We start from the raw sequence: 19,942 nt of genomic DNA, 5'->3' as shown, positions 1-19,942 counted from the left end.
AAGGGAGTGCAAATCCAACCAATCCATATATGGTGCACAAACTCTACAGTGCTGCAAAATAAGCAGTTGGGCTGGGAGTCCATGACCTACTGCAATCTGCAGTTGTAAGGGACTGCTGCATGTACCACCCTCCACCCCAGGTCCCTGAGGGAAAGATATAAACCACCTGTTTATATCTGTCAGACAGGGCTCCCTGATTGGACCAGAAAACAGCCCAATCAGGGAACTCATATTCTGTGAGGTCCAACTGGCTGGCCTTATTAGAATCACTACACTTACATTCAGATGGAAGGTCATCTATCTGCCTTGGTACCTCTGTTTCTCACCCAACAGATGCTACTAGAAGTGCAGATCTATTGCAATATTTTCATTACATGAGGTATCAATTAAATTGACTTGACCTTTGAACACTGCATAAATACAAGAACTGACAAGATATTTATGAAATGGGAGAAATGCATTTACTTTATTTTGAAGAATTCCATAAATACAGAAGCAAGCTGGAGTATGCACAAATATCAACGTGTATTAGATTGGAGTTCGTGTTTGTCTTTCATCCAGAGTATGTGATAACAACAAAAATAGAACAAGATTTGCATTAACTTTAAGAAGGATCAAAGTAGGTAATTCCCAGCTCTGTTCAACAATTTCTTCAGCCTGTAACTAGCGACAGGCTGTCTAACAGGAAGAGGACAAAGAAGCCTTTATTTAGACAAGTATACGTTTCCTGCCTTGATGGAATACCGTCAATTACTGTCAGGAGAGATGAAGTGCACTTTTGGCTGTCAGTCTGGAATTTCTTTTTTCTTAAAACTCATACAAACTAACGGAAATGTTTGTTTTCAATAAGTGTTTTAACACATAGCAACGTACTGGAATAAGAAAAGCAGATTATAGGTTCCTCCCAGGGCCAAACGCAATTTGTGCTTAATCCATGCAGCTCAGGAAAATCCCCAGATTCAATTTCTTGCCCGTGCAGAGTCCGGATATCTCTGGCCAGGATAGTGAAATTTGAGAAACGGAAACCTGGCCAGGAACTAGGTTCCTGATGGGTATCCACAGACTCCAACACGTCCAGTCAGGATATGATCAAACCCAGCTTTGGTGCCACCATTGCAGAAACAGCTGACTGTCACCTTTTATACTTAGATATGAACATTGCTACGTTGGGAAGATGGAAAATTGGTATTTGCCACAATGGAACTACACCCAAGGAAAAGCCAGTGTCTACAGGATAGAGGAGGTAATTGTATGGGTGACAGGGATAGGTGAAAAGGACACACGCATCTGACCAGTGGATGCTCGAAGACCAAGTTCTCTTAATTTTTGTCCCCCTGGTTGAATAGCTGGTAACGTTCACTGGAAATTCAGATAATAAAGTTAAGATTGAATGTATTCCTTCCAAGGATTGTTACACACCAGATGGCCATGTGTTAAAGGAGAGAGCAGAAACCAATGGCTGCACAATTTTTTAAACATGTATTTACCAAAATACACGTTCCAAACATTACCTCATTACTCAATAAACACGGTTTCAATCTACTTCCATGAATTGGGACGCAAGTGAGATGCCAGTTAATGACCATCTCTGACATACAATTAAAATGTAATTAACATGCAAGGAGTAAGAAGGGGGCTCTTTTGATGCCGTGGTAGTGTCCCTACCTTTGAACTAAGTGTCCCAGGTTCAAGACCTAACTGCTTCACAGAACTCTTGAAGCATATCTGAACAGGATGATTAGAAATATCAAAAAAAGTTATCTTTTCATTTCATGAAATGTTTTAGTGCATGCTTTCTTATGACTTCCCCCCCCCCCACACACACACAAAACAATGTCAAACTGCATTCCTTATCACACTTCAGAGTCATTTTTAATCAAATTTTTAAAAATTAATTAAAAAGAGGTGCAAAAGCAGAATGATTTATTTTTAAAAATTGCGTCTAATGCTGAAACAGTCAAGGCTTGACAATCAGTGGTGTCATTCAGAAAATGCTGGATGAACAACTGGTTAATGATCTTAAAAGGCGTAAAGAGTTGCCACAGGGAGAAATGGCTGATGTTACACAGGTATACTGAATGAATGGGAACAGTGCTGGAGAGGCTATGAGATTTGAAGTTTAATTCGGTTCCATTGCAGTATGCTCAGATGACCAAATACTTTGAGTTATAATCCTAATTTTGTTGAAAGGTTGTACAGAAAATAAGAAAATGACAGGTAACAAAAGATGGCTGTATATGTTTCATAATAGGCGACTGATAAAATCTTTGATGTCTGTCCTTATACCTTGGGGTATTTCACAGAGGAGTTCCGTTGATTTTATTCTAATCAGCCAGCGTCACTGGGAATTTTCTGGGAAAGCCAGGAAGTTGTGTAATTGCTTACATGAACAAGGATATAAAGTTAAGCTAGCAGCTGCAGTGAACATGTCAGTCTGCAAAGATAATCCTTTTGGGCATTGCTTCTTTTCTGTGCAGATAAACAGCCAGAAACCTTCACTGAAAATCAGCCGAACTTCAACTGAACATTTGCCGAGCACCAGGATCAAAGGCAGTGATCTCAGTCCAAATCTGTCATGGTAAGCCAGAATACAACTAAGGCTATGTGCTTTACTACATCCAAATTCTTTGAATAGTTTTATCAAATTTTATTTTATTGTTTGTTTCAAAGTTCTTTTCTCCTGCCTTTGTCTCTGAAGTGTGGTCCTATAGTCACACTTCACACATTGCCCCAAACAAAATAATCAATGTCAAGGTTATCACAGTTGAGGTCAAATTGTCTTGTCATCCAGTGACAAAACAAAGTATTATCCAGTTGATGCTATTGGATAGCAATCTAGACCGGGATTCTCTGGCAAATTTGTCCTCTCCTGAGCCAAGTGTTGAAGATCTTTGTGGTCCCTAGCCTGAGCCCCAAATTAGATCAGCTAATGGGAACTAAAGGAAGGAAGAGAAAAGCTATCTTTATTGTCTATCAGTGTAAAACCAGTCAGGAATTTATCACTGGGTCAGGAAGCATTTAAATCAAAATGTTCAGGCTTCAAACTATACTGCGACTTGATGCAAAATTTGTACTGTTTGGGTAAAAAAAAGACCCATCTCTAAACCTAAAATATTTAAAATGTTTCCAATCTATCTTCTGGACTATTCCCCATTAGAAGTTGGGCACATGTATAGGAGAGGTAAATAATCCCAAGAAAGTATAATGATCGGTGCAAAAATAATGAAACTGTAATGCATGGATTTCTTAATAATTGGTGGTCTTTGGATTTAAATTATATTCAAGCTGTGGTGTTAATTTCACTGTCTGTCAAAATAGGATATCTGAGATTAAGAAAAAGATTCTGTGTTTTCATTGAACTGAAACAAAACAATTTCCTTCAGGAGGAAGGATGGTTACAGTGATCTCAACAAACTGGTCAGACGTTGTATACTTTAGAGAGGGTAACAGATGATCTGTTTCCAACCTGCACTAGACAGGCTGGTACAAATCAGCTGACACCAAACAGCTAAACCAGGTTCTGAAGATAAGCAATCTCAGAAAACTGAGAGCAAACTTGTTGCAAATTGCTTGTTCAAGTTTATTTCCCAGTGTTTTTGACCCTGAATATTGTAACAAAATAGTGCTGACAAACTCTTCCGCCAACCTTTTACAAAATTGTTATTTTCCTACAATGTAATTGATCCCTCTCTCCTTGTTAATCACATGTTTATAAATATTTTCAGGATCTATTAGTAATTTATACCTATGCACACTGTAGAAAAATGACCAGCCACAAAGAACATGCTTGTAACAAATAAATGTTGGCTCTCCAGAAGGTCCATTCTGGCTAATCCTCTATTATGTTACAGCTTCTCTTGATATGATAATAGTCTGAGCACAGACACTGATAAGAGATTGGTATCTCCTTAGAGTGATGTGGAACTAGATATTCAAGTTATGAAGTCAGTATATGCCCATGGCTGACTTAGGAAAATTGGAGCTCTATACATGTGCACCAACGTCACTATCCCATAGCCAGACACTAGTTAAATTGTATTGTCAACAGATAGCTGATGGGGCAATCTGTTTCTGATGAAATTCAAAATGAAATTCAAAAATTCTGTGAGTAAACACTTCTGATATTTCACATTGGTTGTGACGATGACATTGTTATTCTTCATAGGAAGAATGTAACAACTGCATTTCTAATAAGTGGAGATACAGTGGAGATAGCTATATTCATCCATCACAAGTGAAGACTGTTTCAATATACAGGCTGGTACCATTATGAATTGAAATGAATGTATCAAGCCCACACAGTTATGCTGCAGGAGAAATTATAGTTTGGTATTTCAGTATTAAGTGTACAGTTGTTTAATGTACGTGGATGAGATTTCCTTGGGTATTTGATGGAAACTTAGCCTGTGAAATGCAATGACTTGCACAGCATAACATCAATCCTCATCTTTTTAATGTATTGACCAATGAGTGCTACAGGTTTCTTATTTAAAATAGAAAATATAATGAGAAGTAGAACTTCAATATTACCATATTTATTCTGAATTTTACATACCCAATCAATTCTACTTTGAAAATTATTAACCAGAGCTTATTCTATGTAGGCCAACAGCAAAATGGCAAATAAGGTAAACCAACGATCTCCATTGACTCAGAAGAGTGGAAGTCAACTGTGGGTCTTCACCATCGTCATCCTTGGTAAGATATGAGCATTGTAAAATTCAAATTTTAACTACCTTTTTTTGATACCGGTGATACCTATCATACTCCATGCACTGTCTTGCGTTGAGATGAATGTTCTTGAAATGCAAGAAAAGCGAGCAAACCAGAAACTTACATGAGCTTGATAGTTTATAATGTTAGATACTGAGTTTTCACATTTGGAATTCTTGTTCAGGATCCTCTATCTGGTGGCTATTCAGGTCTCATTTCTAATAGGTATGCACCAAAATGTAATTTAATTCTGCACTAATTGGTGCTAACAATAACCTTACTGAGAAAAGAAAACTGAACGATTTTATAGGAAATGCAAAAAGTATCAGATTGACACAGATGAAATTCATCCCTGGAACAGGGGTACAGGCAAAGGAACTCTTCCTTCCTCCTGAGTTGAGAATGCTCAGTTTTGACATTAGAGCCAGAAGTATGAAAGAGTTCCATTTCCTAACATATCCACAAGAGATAACAAATGAAACATTTAGTGCAAAACAAAACATGGAAGTAGGGAAACAAATTGATTCAAGTCATGGAAAGAATACTTGCCTGCATCATTTATCAGAACTGCATCATTTATCTTAACAGAACTAATGCTTCTAGAGAGAATCCATGGCTGGACCTATGAAACTATTGAAGAAAATATGCCCTGGGACAATGCAAGAATCTACTGCCAACAAAAATACACAGATCTAGTTGCAATCCAGAATGCAAAAGAAATTGAGTATTTGAATAAAATCCTACCTTTTTCAAAATCTTACTACTGGATTGGAATTAGAAAAGTAAATGGCAGTTGGACATGGGTTGGTACAAATAAAACTCTCACCAAAGAAGCAGAGAACTGGGCTTTTGGTGAGCCAAATAACAAAGGAGAAAATGGCAATGAAGACTGTGTAGAAATATATATAAAAAGATCTGCTGATGCTGGGAAATGGAATGATATCAACTGCAAAAGCAGGAAAAGACCTCTGTGTTATGAAGGTAAGGAGAATGACCAAAGATTATCTTAAACACTGCCCTGTGTCACCATGATGATCATGCTAATCTTTCAAGTGCCCTCTCTAACTAAAACAGAATAAATGTATATTATCTTTAGTCATGAGGTTAAGCATTAAGTTAATCTCAATTTATATTTTGCATGGACCAACATATTTTGTACTTAGCATGTATATCTGATAAAATGAAATTGTTTAAAGCTGTCCATTATAACAATGTCACAATTGAATTGCACTGACTCTAAAGAAGTTAAATTGTGCTTACATTTGTATATAACAGTGAGTAATATGCATGGATTTCTGAATTGCTTTTTCAGCTTCATGCACTCCTACTTCATGTAGTGCTCATGGACAATGTGTGGAGGAAATCAACAATTACACATGTATATGTAACGATGGATACTATGGACGAGACTGTGAATATGGTAAGGATATATTACCTTTACAGAGTGAATAAAATAGCTTGTATAAAACAACATATCCAAGACATGGTAGCTCAGTGGTTAGCCCTGCTGCCAGGGTCCTGGGTTCAATTCCAGCCTTGGGTAACTGTCTGTGAGGAGTTCGCATGTACTCCCTGTGTCTGCGTGGGTTTTCTCTGGGCATTCTGGTTTCTGCCCACAGTCCAAAGATCTGCAGATTAGGGCGGATTGGCCATGCTAAATTATCCATTGTGCCCAAGGATGTGCAGGTCAGGTGGATTGGCCATGCTAAATTACCCATCGTGTCCAGGGATGTGCAGGCTAAGTGGGTTAACCATGGGAAAAGCAGGGTTACGGAGATTGGTGGAAAGCTATTTGGAGGATCAGTGTAGACTTGAATGTTCTCTTTCCACACTGTCAGGATTTTATGACTCTAAGCATTTATGGTACATATAGAATCCTCTTTCTCTATCCATCGATAATCTGAATTATAGGCTGTTTCCCTATACCAGTTTTATTTTTGCCTGTGTAAACTTTTCCTCTTCTTGTTAACATTTAACTTAGTAATGGATATTGTTATGTGGTTAATGTCAGTCCTTTTCACTATTTCCCGCCAAATGATCAGTCTTCATTTGTTAATCCAAAACCCTCTTGTGGGGCAGTCTCATTTCACTCTATGTCTGAGGCTCTTGCAAGAGTATGTGGGAATGAGCAAAAACAAGGTCAGGCTGATCAGTCACATCTCAAAACTTCCCTACCCTACCCAGTTCATCAGCTTCAAGGTCTAATGCAAGCTTAGATAAGCTAAGCTGAATTGGCCATGCTAAGTAGTGTTAGGTGAAGGGGTAAATGTAGGGGAATGGGTCGGGTTGGATTACTCTTTGGAGGGTCAGTGTGGACTTGTTGGGCTGAAGGGCCTGTTTCCACACTGTAAGTAATCTAATCTAATCTAATGTTCCTTCACTTGAGCAGTGAATAACAATACGTAATAAAGTTTGGAAATGTATTGCATCTATCCAGAAAATCCCAAAAATACCTTCTCCCAGTTTTGCAACACAATTAATACTGAAATAATTCCCCGAATTCTGTTTTCTGCAACTCTGCCTGGCAAACCATTTCACATATTCATTATTCCGTGTTACAAATAGCATCTGAATATCAGTCCTATATTAGACTTATGAAGATTTAAACCAGTGGTCCTTTGCTCTAGCTTCATAAAATGAATATTACACAAATATACAGATAAAAATTACAATGAGTTATTCTAATTTCCCCTGTGCAGTTGAACAGTGTACCACCCTCAATGTTCCTGACCAAGCGACGATGAGCTGCACGCATCCTAATGGAAACTTCAGATACAGCTCGACGTGTGACTTCCACTGTGCTGCAGGGTTTACACTGCGGGGCTCACAGAGGCTCCAGTGCAATGCAACAGGAATGTGGACAGCGATGACACCCCACTGTGAAGGTATGGGCCTAGCCCTAGAGAGAAAACATTCAGAAACATATTTAGAAAAGTTGAAGACATGATGAACTATTATCGATTAAGGTTTTTCAGCTTTTATTCAAGCTCATAATTTATACGTTTTAGTTCAGAGATGTGGAGAGCCTGAGGTACACGAGCAAGGATTTAAGAAGTGCTCGCATCCCATTCGAGATTTCAGTTACAACTCAACATGTGACTTCAGCTGTGCTGAAGGGTTTGAGCTCCAAGGATCAGACAGACTGGAGTGTGGCGCATCAGGAGAATGGTCAGCATCGATTCCCAGCTGTGAAGGTGAGAGCAAATCAACCCTAAACATAAAAAAGGAAAATTGTTTACCAGAAAGCTCAAAGTTTCAAGAGATATTATGTAAAGACAAGGGAAGCCAAGAATGACACTGAAAGATCATGAAGACTTAATTATTTGGTTAATTTACTCCTGTATAATTTCTCCCCAGAAAATAGGTTAATTTAATTTATAACTGCCTTCCCTGTACCAGAGCTAAACTGAACTGAGTAGAACTGTAAAAAAATAAGTGTAAGCTATAAAATGAGAAAATAGAGAAGAGAGATTTACAGGATGAAATGTTTGAAAAAAATGATTGGATTCATTGGTTGATAGTGCCAGGAAAGAAGTACATCAAGGAAATGGGAATGGTTAATAATGCGAGCTCGCTCTGAAACAGTGATGGGAACAACAATCCTGTACCTAACCAGAGCACCAGGCTTCAGGGATAACAGAGGCAGGCATGTTCCTGATGTTCTCGTCCCTCAGTGGGGCCACCAACTCCTCATTCAATCCCAGCTGAGAATTCACACCTGTCATGAAGACACATTACAATAAGCATCGCTTTTTTTTATTACAGCTAAAAAATGTGCAGCTCTAGAAGTTCCCACACATGGATTCAAGGAATGCTCTCATCCCATCGGAGATTTCAGTTACAACTCAACATGTGCCTTCAGCTGTGCTGAAGGGTTTGGGCTCCGAGGATCAGTCAGACTGGAGTGTGGAGCATCAGGAGAATGGTCAGCACCGATTCCCAGCTGTGAAGGTAACACGTGAACCTATACTCAGAAATCCATCCATCCATCCATCCATCCATGTGTAGCCACGGGTGACAAATAGCTACAGGAATCAGTCTCCATTTCTGCATGTTACTGTCTGTCCTCTCCAGCATACAGTCCATGTCTGCCTGGTCTGCCTTTTCCTGATGTTTCACCTGCTGTTGTTGCCCCATTTCTGCACCTTTTCCAGTGACTGTCTATTCTCAACCTCAACATCTTCACTCCAGATGAAAGCACATGGGATGTTACATCCCCCAATTTTCCAAGGAATGTTAATAGGAACTCGTGAATTGCTTATTGACTAAATATACTAAATATGAATTACATTCATTTTTGGAGCTTTTGCCATGTATATGTGTTAACTTGCATTGTTTTGATCTTGTTTCAGTTGTGAAATGCAGAACTCTGGTGACTCCCAGACAAGCAAAAATGAACTGTTCTCATCCTGTTGGAGCATTCAGTTACAACTCAACATGTGACTTCAGCTGTGCTGAAGGGTTTGGGCTCCAAGGATCAGACAGACTGGAGTGTGGAGCATCAGGAGAATGGTCAGCACCGATTCCCAGCTGTGAAGGTGAGAGCAAATAGCATTGAATGTTCTAAAGGGAAAACTGTTGAATAGAGCATGAGAATTTTCAACATATATTTTGTTAGAGAAAGACAAGAGAAGCTGAGATTAACGTTAAGACAATCATGAATTAACTTGTTTACTTACTGTAATTCTGTCAGCTTTCCCACTAGAGAACATGCTAAGCTGAGTAATTGTAAACCTTGAAACTGAAAGCTGTATGTTGGAAAGGTACATTTATGTCAGTATATGGGCCCTAGGGAGTGTAGCAGATAGTTCAAAATCAATGACCCTGACAGGTTGCTATATTTGTTAATGACTAATTAAAGTTGTTAAATTATCAAAATAAACCTTCCTTTTCGAAGGTTTTCTGTAACAAAGCTAAATTGAACTAAATTGGCCTGTCAAGCAATAAATTATTAACATTGGAATGGACAGTCCTGGTGACATGTTGCAGAGAAAGGGAGAAAAAGCAAAAATGGCAAGATGTTAAATGGGAAAATCACAGGCACAGGGGCTTAACAAGGTGAAATGTCATGAAAGAATGATTGGATCTATTAGTTCACAGTGATAAGAAAATGGTGCATGAAAAAAATTGGAATTGTGAAGAAGAGCAGAGTAAATGACAGTAGAAAGAGCACTTTGGTTTGCGTACAACTGGAAAATGTACAACTCTATAGGTTCCCATACAATGATTCATTGATTGTTCTCAGCCCGCTTGGAGATTGTGTTTACAGCTCAAGAAGTTACATCATCTGTGCTGAAGGTTCAAGTTCTGAGGGTTAGGTAGACTGGAGTACAGAACAACTACAGAATGATCAGCACTAATCACCAATTGTCGAGCCCATTGTTAAATTTAATTGTTTTAGTGTAAAAGAGATCTAAACACAAAACACACCTTTGAAAGTGGAGTGTCAAGTCATATTCATGTTATCTGCATAATTTAATGCAAAATCATTATAACTGTGCTCGGATTGTAATATTCATTCTGTATATAGATTTCAATTCAAGTTAACTCATACATGAAATGTTGTAAAATGTTAGTTTTCCATCTGTCCACAGATAATGCTCCATATATATCTATTTTAACTGCATCGGTTACTGCATCTGGTATCTCTGCTTTGACATTGATAGCCTGGATAGCAAGACAGCTCAAAAAGAAAGGTAAATATGCTTCAGGCAATCATTTTCTATGGTTACAGTTTCCTGTATACTCTTTTGTTCAGACTTCAATTCTTTGACGTTTATTAAAAGTGTTTTCGATAGCCTATTTCTTGTATGATGTGTCATGGTTGAACTGAGCTTTCGAGCTTGCCCTCTTCTTGATGTGTACAGTATATTATTTCACACACATACAGATACACGTGCATGTACATACACTCTCTCTCTCTCTCTGTCTCTCTCTGTCTCTCTCTCTCTATCATACATATTGTTCCTATTGCCTTGTCATTTATTGCCTTTATGTCTATTTGAAAGTATTAGCTATCCACTGGGTTTCTTTACCATTTAACTTTGTTCCCCTTAAACACAAATCTCAGTCTGCTGTTGCCCTCAACTAGATTGTTAAATACAATTGTTTGACGCTGTGTATTTTACCAAGATGGAAGGTAGAGATTGGAATCCAGTGGTGAAAGATGGGCAAAAATGTAGCAACTTAAATAAATCCTAAGGTATAAGAATACAAAGAACAGAGATTGAAATCATTCTGTGATTCTAATAATGAACATGTCAACATGTTTATTAAAAAATGGCTTGTTTGCCATATAACTCATTAAATTTACACCTTTATTAAAATTCCAGACAGATAAATTTTCCACAATGATGTGGATGTAGTTTATGTTTATTGATATGACCATGAAGTGTGATTCCAACACTTATCTAGCTTATTACAAGCAATCTGGAAATAAGAAATCTATTAGAAGTTATGAAGTGCTTACCAACACCTCTTGCTCGGTGTTGTGTTGATAAACATCAAGGGTTTCCTGTTTTATGGGTGGAGTCTTTCCTCAGATTAAAAAAATACTATGAACAGTAAATGTTACATTGGTCAAAAGCAAAATTAGAAATTAACAAAATAATGAAAAAGGGAGGTGTGGACAACATATTTTTCCAGGTCCAGGGCCTGAATCCAGCTAAAATGCATAATATGACAGTCATTTTCTGTAGAACCTAACTATTGAGAATGGTCCACAAATCAAAACTGTCCATACTATGGCTTAAATTAGCCAGCTCAATGAGCGAAGCCTTATCAATAGTTGGCAAAGTAAAGACAAGATAGCGCATGTAGATGTACTGGAGAAAGTTTCCCTCTTTTTTTTTGTTGCCTCAATCTGATTTTGGAAGTGCTCAATTGTGATGCTGGGTGTGTTCTTTGGTAACATATTCCATCCTAATGCACTGATTTTCCTGTCCATATAAGTCAGAACACTGTGGGCTTGTGGAAATGTGAATTTACATACAGTTCTCCTTGAGAGAACTGCTTCAGGGAATTAGTGTCTGCCTGGGATGATGCTAACTCACATTAATTACTTTTGTTTGCTGTAGATTTAAATGCAGATGAGAATTTGCCTCTTTCTAGTGAGGACTTTATCATTTTGAAAATGATCTGGCTCTGTAGTAAAACCCTGTGACCTCAGTGCAAATTTGTACCCATACTGTTTGTAGTGCAGTTTGGTGTGAAGTACCACAATGTAGGAGAAATTGTGAAAATAGTGATTTTCAAAAATCTCCTTCTGATAATAGATCCTATGCTGCAATAAGCCATTTGCCACAATTACAACAAGTTTAATTGTGATCCAGAATTGCTTGTAATTTATTTTGAAGACAGTTTATTTAAATATTCAACTCTCAATAGCACAATGTTGTTAGGTAAACATAATGCTCAGCTTGGATATTCTGTTTTGAGGGAAAACAAACTCAATTGATTTTATTTCTCTCTCTCCCTTCTAGCACAAGCAGAGAAGTTTTCACTTTTAAGGTAAAACTTGCATTTTTTAAATCAGCTTTTTTAGAAGCGAGATGCCACATGAATATTTTTAAATGTTATCTCTTCTGCATGGTTTTATGTAAACTCAGTGCGAGAGATGCTAGGATTGTATTTACTGAAACAATATGAACTGGCTTTGTACATTAAAGTGAATATATACCCTGACATCTCAGTCACTATTCACAACATCCAATATATAATTTGAGCCTTATAAACTAGGAAAGTACTGGTGTCACTGAGTTTGCTCTGAATTAACTGCTCTTAGCTGGAAAAATGCAGAGATAGATGAAACAAACTGGGAGAAAGTGAGGACTGCAGATGCTGGAGATCAGAGCTGAAAAATGTGTTGCTGGAAAAGCGCAGCAGGTCAGGCTGCATCCAAGGGGCAGGAGAATCGACGTTTCGGGCATAAGCCCTTCCTCATTCCTGAAGAAGGGCTTACGCCCGAAACGTCGATTCTCCTGCTCCTTTGATGCTGCCTGACCTGCTGCGCTTTTCCGGCAACACATTTTTAAGCTATAGATGAAACAAAACCAAAGAATCCAAATTGGTTAAAATCACTGTCGTTAACCATGGAAAGGCATGTCACCTCGAGGGTTGCACATGGCTGAGATTGTCTGCATGATATATTTCACTGAAATGTGGTATCTAGGCTCACAGGTTAATGTTGGTGGTTAATAACTATGAAACAGTCAGCACTATTGGGGCAATGGGAGGGGGGCAACTTCATTTTGAAACTTATTAATGAACAAGTAAATTCAATATGACTGCTAATTAAGACATTGCCTCCTTTTCACAGCAATGAAAAACAGAATTTACCTAGAGAAACTTACACAGCATATGAGGAGGTGTAGGGCAGCATGTGTTGAGGTAAGAGATCTATGCTTAACTGATCAACATGAACCAATATTAGAGTTCTCTGATGTGAATAATGAGATCGCTACATTGCAATCCTTAGTAGTTTCTGATTAACTTAAAGCTGATTTCTTCTTTAGATTGTAAGTACACAGCTATTTGGGCAGAATGCTAAAGGTATCTAACTATGTGTTCATTTCTTAATATAGGTCTTTGACAGTTTTTTGTAAACAAGAGAAAAACAAGAATTTTCAAGATCGTTCATTTTGCAGCTTCAACGTTGCAAGACCTTGGTACCATTCATGAACAGGTGGATCTCCTCTTCCATCAGAATTCAGTTCATTTAATTGACAGCAATGTTCCATCTGTCAGAATTACAAATGTAAATGATAAGGCACTAAACTTTACTACCCAATTCATCATGTAAAGTTTCCCATACTTGTGATGTGTGTTTACAATCACAGGATTAAATGAAAGCCTGTACCTATACATTAATGATAAACTTTTCACTCATTACAAAGGCTAACTAGAGATGTGATGACAATGGACAGTTTAAAAATGAAGCACTTCCACTTAAAGGAGACGGTAGTCCGATGATTGGTATCTAGTTCTTTGTTAGATCAGTGATAAATTGTCAGAATAGATTACATTCTGCTATGATTTTGCACAGTTTGTTTACTGCGTAGAATATGTGCATTACCGAAGGCTTCGGTCACTGGTATAGAAAATACAAATACACTAAAGGATATGCTGAGTTGTCATGTGTAGAAACAGCTATCACTAGTAACACAAGCAAACATTCCAGATTGCCGTTTACATCACACAATGCTTTCAATGAAGGCACTAAACCAGCCTTTATCCAGACCTGCTCCTTAGCATCTGTTTCAAGTCTCAGATTAGTTCCCCATTTTATTTTCCTTCGTTCCAAATCTCTGCCCAGTGGTTTGCTCTGATAGAACTCCCAAAGTCAGAACTTTGTGAGCACATTGCTTCCTAACGTCTGAATTGATGCTTTAAGTCCATTACATCATATTTTAAGATTTATAAAAGCTATCTTCAATAGACCTAAAATTCGGTTTCAAAATTAATTGGTTACAACACTCGCGGAAAGAAGGATTTAATTATTAATAATAAAGAAGGTAATATTGAGAACAACAAACTGGATAGTAAAATAGTCAAGCCCCTTACTGCCAATAAATTGAAGAATGACATTTATCAGATATGATAGTATAAACAACCTAAATGATTCTTTTAAGAATCAAAGTGAATATTCACAATGAACACTGAATGTATCGTATTATTCTGTACGTTTTATCCACTCTCCGTATCTGTATATGTTGGTTCCACATTTGTGTTCACATTTTTATTTATTATTGGTTTATTTAATTACTCCCTATGGCTGAGATAGTGTATGAAAGGTGAATGTTAGATTTGTACCATCATCTCATCAGGCAAACTGCAGTTGCAGCATGATTTCCATTGTGACTTTCTGTTATCTATATGGCTCTATACCTGTGTATGACATGATGTTACTATGATCTGTTAACATAGAGCTATATCTCACTTGCAATTCATGAGTTGTTCAAATGCATTTTTGTTTTGGAGATCTGATAGAAATTGGATAATCCATTAATGCACCAAGTTCGTCCTTCTCAATCTAAAAGCTAATTATGAAGTAACCTTGTGTGAAAATTACAGAACAAATAAATTGACCATAACATAATGCATTTTACATGGTGCTCACCAGAAAGTATGAAAGAGGAAAGTGTTTAAGATGTTTCTAATATATTTTCAAGATGTCCATGTTAATAAATTAACATAATTGTACATGTATATTATATAATTTATTTGTATATCTGTTGTTGATTAATTTCTTGGTTGACCTTTGTACATACAATTCTAATAAAAGATTGGTCATAAACTGATTGTGCTGTCAATAGCTTTCTTAGTTTCCTACAGTGTGGACACTGAACAGTCCATTTATCAGGATCTTTATTTCCTGTTTTTAGCCATGAGATTAATACCTTGCCTATTATTAATGATTATGCCTAACCCAACACAACAATCAGATCAGTTGACTAGATTGTCTCAAGGCAACAAACACAGAGAATACTGGAGTAACTCTGTTGTGAAGGGGAGTCAAACCAGACTCAAAACGTTAACTTTATTTCTCTCTACAGTTGCTGCCAGACTGGCTGAATCTTTTCAACATTTCCCTGTGTTTGTTTCAGATTTCAGGCAGCCACATATTTTGCTTTTGCAATGTTATTGTCTTGAGAGAAAATGTTTTGATTGCTTAGTTATAGTTTCTCCTATGATGTGACAACTCTTCAGAGACCTATAGACAACTCCCACCCATGTCTTCTACCCCTTGCTATTCTTATTTCCACCAAAACTGATTCCACATCATCATCTATTGCACTTATATCACTGATATTTATGAAGTCAGAAATACTGGAGATATGCAAGAAGGACTGTCATAGGTGACTTTAATCAGCATATCGACTGCACCTATCAAATGGACAAAAGTAAGATGGAAGGCAAATATGTTCAGTGTATCAGAGTTTTCTTTAGAGCGGTACCAAAGAACAGGCTATATTAAATATGTTATGATGAGGGATTAATAAAAGATCTCATAGTTAAGAATCCTCTTGGGGCGAGCAATCATAATGTGGTCGAATTCCAAATTCAGTTTGAGGGAGGGCTACTTAGGTCTCAAACCAGTGTCCTAAACTTAAATAAGGGCAATGCAGTGCAGGACAGAAATGCAGTGAGCATCCAGGTGGGGGTGACATTGAGCAACAGCAATGACAGTGAACAAAGAGCCTGAGATGCAGCTTGATTTAGTCTATGAACTGAATGTGTGCCCCTGAGCACACAATGCCCTTGCTCCAGCTTTACAATGAGTGTTGCTAATGCAGCCTGAGGTACAGCTTTGAAGTGCAGAAGTGTCCTGCAAGTGGATCAGGGATGTGCTCTAAGGGTTCTTAGAGCCTGGCACATGTCGAAAGCCAATATCACGGATTTGGGGTATATGTAGCTGCTGCCTATGAAATGGGCCCTGAGCTGTTGATGCCTGGCTTCCAACATGAAGATCTTTCAGAGCAAGAGGCAAGCTGAATTGTCAGGTCTTGTTTCCTTGTGGAGTTTTCTCACAGGAATTGATTAAGAAATTGAAAATGCAAGTATGACAGTAAGCTTGCGGAGAACATAAAAACTGACTGGAAAAGTTCCCACAAGTATAAGAAGAGAAAAAGATTGGTGAATACAAATGTAGGTCCCTTACAACCAGAAACTGGGGGAATTATAATGGGAAACGAAGAAATGGCTGACCAGCTGAATGTATACTGAAAGCAAAGAAAATGGTAGAATTCACAGCAGGTCAGGCAACATCTGTGAGAAGGGAGCAAGATAACATTTCAAGTCTAGCTAACTCTTCATTGGAGTTAACATACCAAAAATGTTGCAGAACACAAGGATTAGTGAGAAGGAGAAACTGAAAGAAATCAGTATTAGCAGGGAAGTGGTGTTGGGGAAATTGAAAGACTGAAGGCTGATAAATCTCCAGGGCCTGAAAATTTGCATCCCAGGGTATTTAGGGAAGTGGTCCTGGAAATAATGAATGCATTGGTCTTCATCTTTCAAGATTCTATTGACTCTGAAACAGTTTCTACAGATTAGGAGGTAAATAATGTTACCCTTTTATTTAAGAAAGGGAGGTAAAGAGAAAACTGAGAACTATAGGCCAGTCAGTCTGACATCGATAGTGGGGAAAATGCTAGACACCAATATAAGAGGCTTCATAGCAGATCACTTAGAAAGCAATGGCACGGTCAGATAACATTGGCGTGGATTTTCATAAGACACTTGACAAATCTACCGCAATTCTTTGAGAATGTAGCTCATACATTTGATGGGGGTGAGGACTGTATATATGGTTTATTTTGACTTTCAGAAGGCTTTTGCCAAAGTCCCCCAAGAGAAATTAGCATGTAAAGTTAAAGCACACAGGATTGGGGGCAGTTTATTGAGATGGATCAAAAACTTAATAACAGACAGCAAACAAACAGTAGGAATACATGAGTCTTTTTTTCAAATGGCAAGAAGGATTGATGGGGTAGCCCAGAGATCAGTGGCTAGGACCCCAGCTATTCACAATATATACTAAAGATTAGATGAAAGAATTAAATGTAATATCTCCAAATTTGCAGATGTCACTAAGCTGAGTGGGAAGGTTAGAATGTGAGGATGATGCAGAGGTGCATCACTGTGGTTTGGATAAATGCATGGCAGATACTGTATAATGTGAATAGATATGAGGTTATCGAACTTTGGCAGCAAAAATACGAACACAGATTATTGTCTGAATGGCTATAAACTGAGAGAGGGGAAAGTGCAAAAAGACCAGTTGCTGATGTAGGCAGGCAAATGAAAAGGGTGGTAAAGAAGGTAAATAGCATGTTGGCCTACATAGTGAGAAGATTCAAGCAGGGATACTTTGCCACAATTGTACAGGGCCTTGGTGAGATTGCACACGGGATACTCTGTATCGTTTTGGTCTCCTTATGCAGAGAAGGATGTTCCTGCTATAGAGGAAGTGCTTCAAAGGTTTACCAGACGTTCCTGGGATGGCAGGACTGACAAATGAGGAAAGGTTAGGATTATATTCACTGGTGTTCAGAAGAATGAGGTGGGGGATGGGATCTCATAGAAACCTAGAAAATTCAAGCAGAAGTGGACAAGGTAAATACAGAAAGGATGTCCCCAAAGACAGGGGAATCCAGAACCAGGGGTCACAGACTAAGGATAAGGGGTGAACCATTTCAGACTGGGATGAGGAGAAATTTCTTCACCCAGAGGGTTTTCAGCCTGTGGAATTTATCTCTACAGAGCAGTTGAGGCCAAAACATTGTATGATTTCAAGAAGGAATTGGATATAGCAGTTGGGCCTAAATATATCAAAGGATATGAGGGGGGAAGGCGGGAATAGGGCTATTGAGTTGGAGGATCAGCCCTGATTATAACTAATGGCAGAGCAGGTTTGAAGGACCGAATGGCCTATTCCTGCTACTATTTACTATGTTTCTATGGATCTCACAAAAGCCTGCGATTTGGGGAATTAAACTGCCCTTTGGAAAGAACTACACTGATATGAAGAGCAGCACAGTGGCTCAGTGGTTAGCACTGCTGCCTCACAGTGCCAGGAACCCAGGTTCAATTCCAGCCTTGGGTGACTGTCTGTGTGGAGTTTGCACATTCTCCCCATGTCTGTGCGGGTTTCTTCCGGGTGCTTCGGTTTTCTCCCACAGTCACAAAAGAAGTACAGGTCAGGTGAATTGGTCATTCTAAATTACACCATAGTGTTAGGTGCATTAGTCAGAGGAAAATGGGTCTGGGTGGGTTACTCTCCGGAGGGTTGGTGTGGACCTGTTGGGCCGAAGGGCCTGTTTCCGTACTGTAGGGAATCTAATCTAATGAAAGTCCAGTGTCATTAGTTTCTCTGTTCTACGAGACAATATGTAACTAGCAGTTCGACATATTGAGTCTGTGATACCACAGAGCCTTTCCTGTCAAATCAGGTGCCATTGTGTCATTGCACCAACACTGTTCTCCATTCTTCTCACAGCAATGCTACACCTAACTATTGACAGGCTTTCCACAGTGTCCATGACTTATTGCAATGATGGTAAATTCTTCAAGCTTAATAGCTATATGTCAAAATAAAAGGAACAACACTTCTGTAAAAGAAATATAGGATATGGACAGTGCACAAGTTAGCACTTACTCAGTAGAAGAAATACAATGGATAGTTGATGCATTCATCCAAAGTCCAGAACAGCTTGGAACTGCCCTTAAGAAATATCAAAGTCCCATTTTCTGGTCAGCAATTTTTGTCCATCCCTAGGTGCCCTTGAGAAGGTTGTCTGGGCTCTGTTCCTGAACTGCTGCAGTCCATAGATGTGGAGGGACATCACTGTTACAATGGGATTGCCAGCATTTTGACCTCGCAATGCTGCAAGAATGTTCATATAACTCTTAATCAGGATGGTGTGTGGCTTGGAGGGAAACTGGGACTGGTGATATTCCCCTGCATCTGCTGCTGTTGTCCTTCTAGATGGTGACAGTTATGGGTTTGGAATGTACAAAGAAAGGAGATGTGGTCCTCTTCCATCCGACACTAAATGTCTTCAATTTATTGCCTTCAGCTGAGATCCATGATGAAGTATGAGAAATGACTTTCACTTCCCATTTCATTGCAGTTTTCTAACCCAAACAAAACCTGAAAGAGATGAAGGGTTACACGACTGAATCCAATGTACTAGATTAGCCTCTTAAATACTCATGTTTTCAGGAAACATTTCAGACAAAAGAGCAAACGTGAGCAATCTCCAAGACACAAACCTGCCAAGCATAAAAGTCATCATAATGTTACATCAGCTGAGATGGGGAAGACATGTCACTGGAATGCCCTGATGCTAAACCATGCTGTACTCAGAGCTGAGCCATGGACCCCATTCACATAAGAGCCAATGGGAAGGTCCAAAATCTCCACAAAGATCTACCCTATTAACAACAGCACATGAGAAGCAGATGCCCCATCATGTCCAAAATGACAATCCATGACCAAAAACAGAGTTAAGACTTATTAATGTACAGAAGCAGCTACTGAGATAGAACAGTGAGAGTGATGGAAAGGGAGGGCATGCTGCTGTACTGAGCATCTGTCACCATCTCTACTAGCGACAACTGATAACCTCATTGTGGCAGACAGTGCAAGGCAAAGGTAGAACTGATAAGCTGACTGTAGAGCCATTGGCACCCAACCCCCACACAGCCATTCCCAAAGAGAAGCCAC

At 38.6% G+C, this 19,942-nt stretch overlaps 1 protein-coding gene across 2 annotated transcripts; it reads left to right on the top strand.

Moving 5' to 3' along the window:
- Positions 1 to 1,174: 1,174 nt before the first annotated feature.
- On the top strand, positions 1,175 to 14,933 carry LOC140479690 (E-selectin-like). 2 transcript variants are annotated; one of them, XM_072573705.1, is made up of 13 exons: positions 1,175 to 1,243; positions 2,478 to 2,578; positions 4,605 to 4,698; positions 5,302 to 5,694; positions 6,026 to 6,133; positions 7,413 to 7,598; positions 7,722 to 7,907; positions 8,479 to 8,664; positions 9,066 to 9,251; positions 10,308 to 10,409; positions 12,195 to 12,222; positions 13,031 to 13,101; positions 13,296 to 14,933. In XM_072573705.1, exons 2-12 carry the CDS (start codon positions 2,576 to 2,578, stop codon positions 13,083 to 13,085), a joined length of 1,527 nt encoding a protein of 508 aa, XP_072429806.1. In that variant the 5' UTR covers positions 1,175 to 1,243; positions 2,478 to 2,575; the 3' UTR covers positions 13,086 to 13,101; positions 13,296 to 14,933. The 2 variants fall into 2 exon arrangements, with proteins under 2 accessions (XP_072429806.1, XP_072429805.1); XM_072573704.1 differs by lacking the exon at positions 1,175 to 1,243 and having other exon boundaries at positions 2,422 to 2,578.
- The last annotated feature ends 5,009 nt before the right edge of the window (positions 14,934 to 19,942 follow it).

Source organism: Chiloscyllium punctatum, chromosome 7 (assembly GCF_047496795.1).
Source record: "Chiloscyllium punctatum isolate Juve2018m chromosome 7, sChiPun1.3, whole genome shotgun sequence".
Classification (NCBI taxonomy): Eukaryota; Metazoa; Chordata; class Chondrichthyes; order Orectolobiformes; family Hemiscylliidae; genus Chiloscyllium; species Chiloscyllium punctatum.
This window is presented reverse-complemented; position numbering and strand designations above follow the sequence as displayed.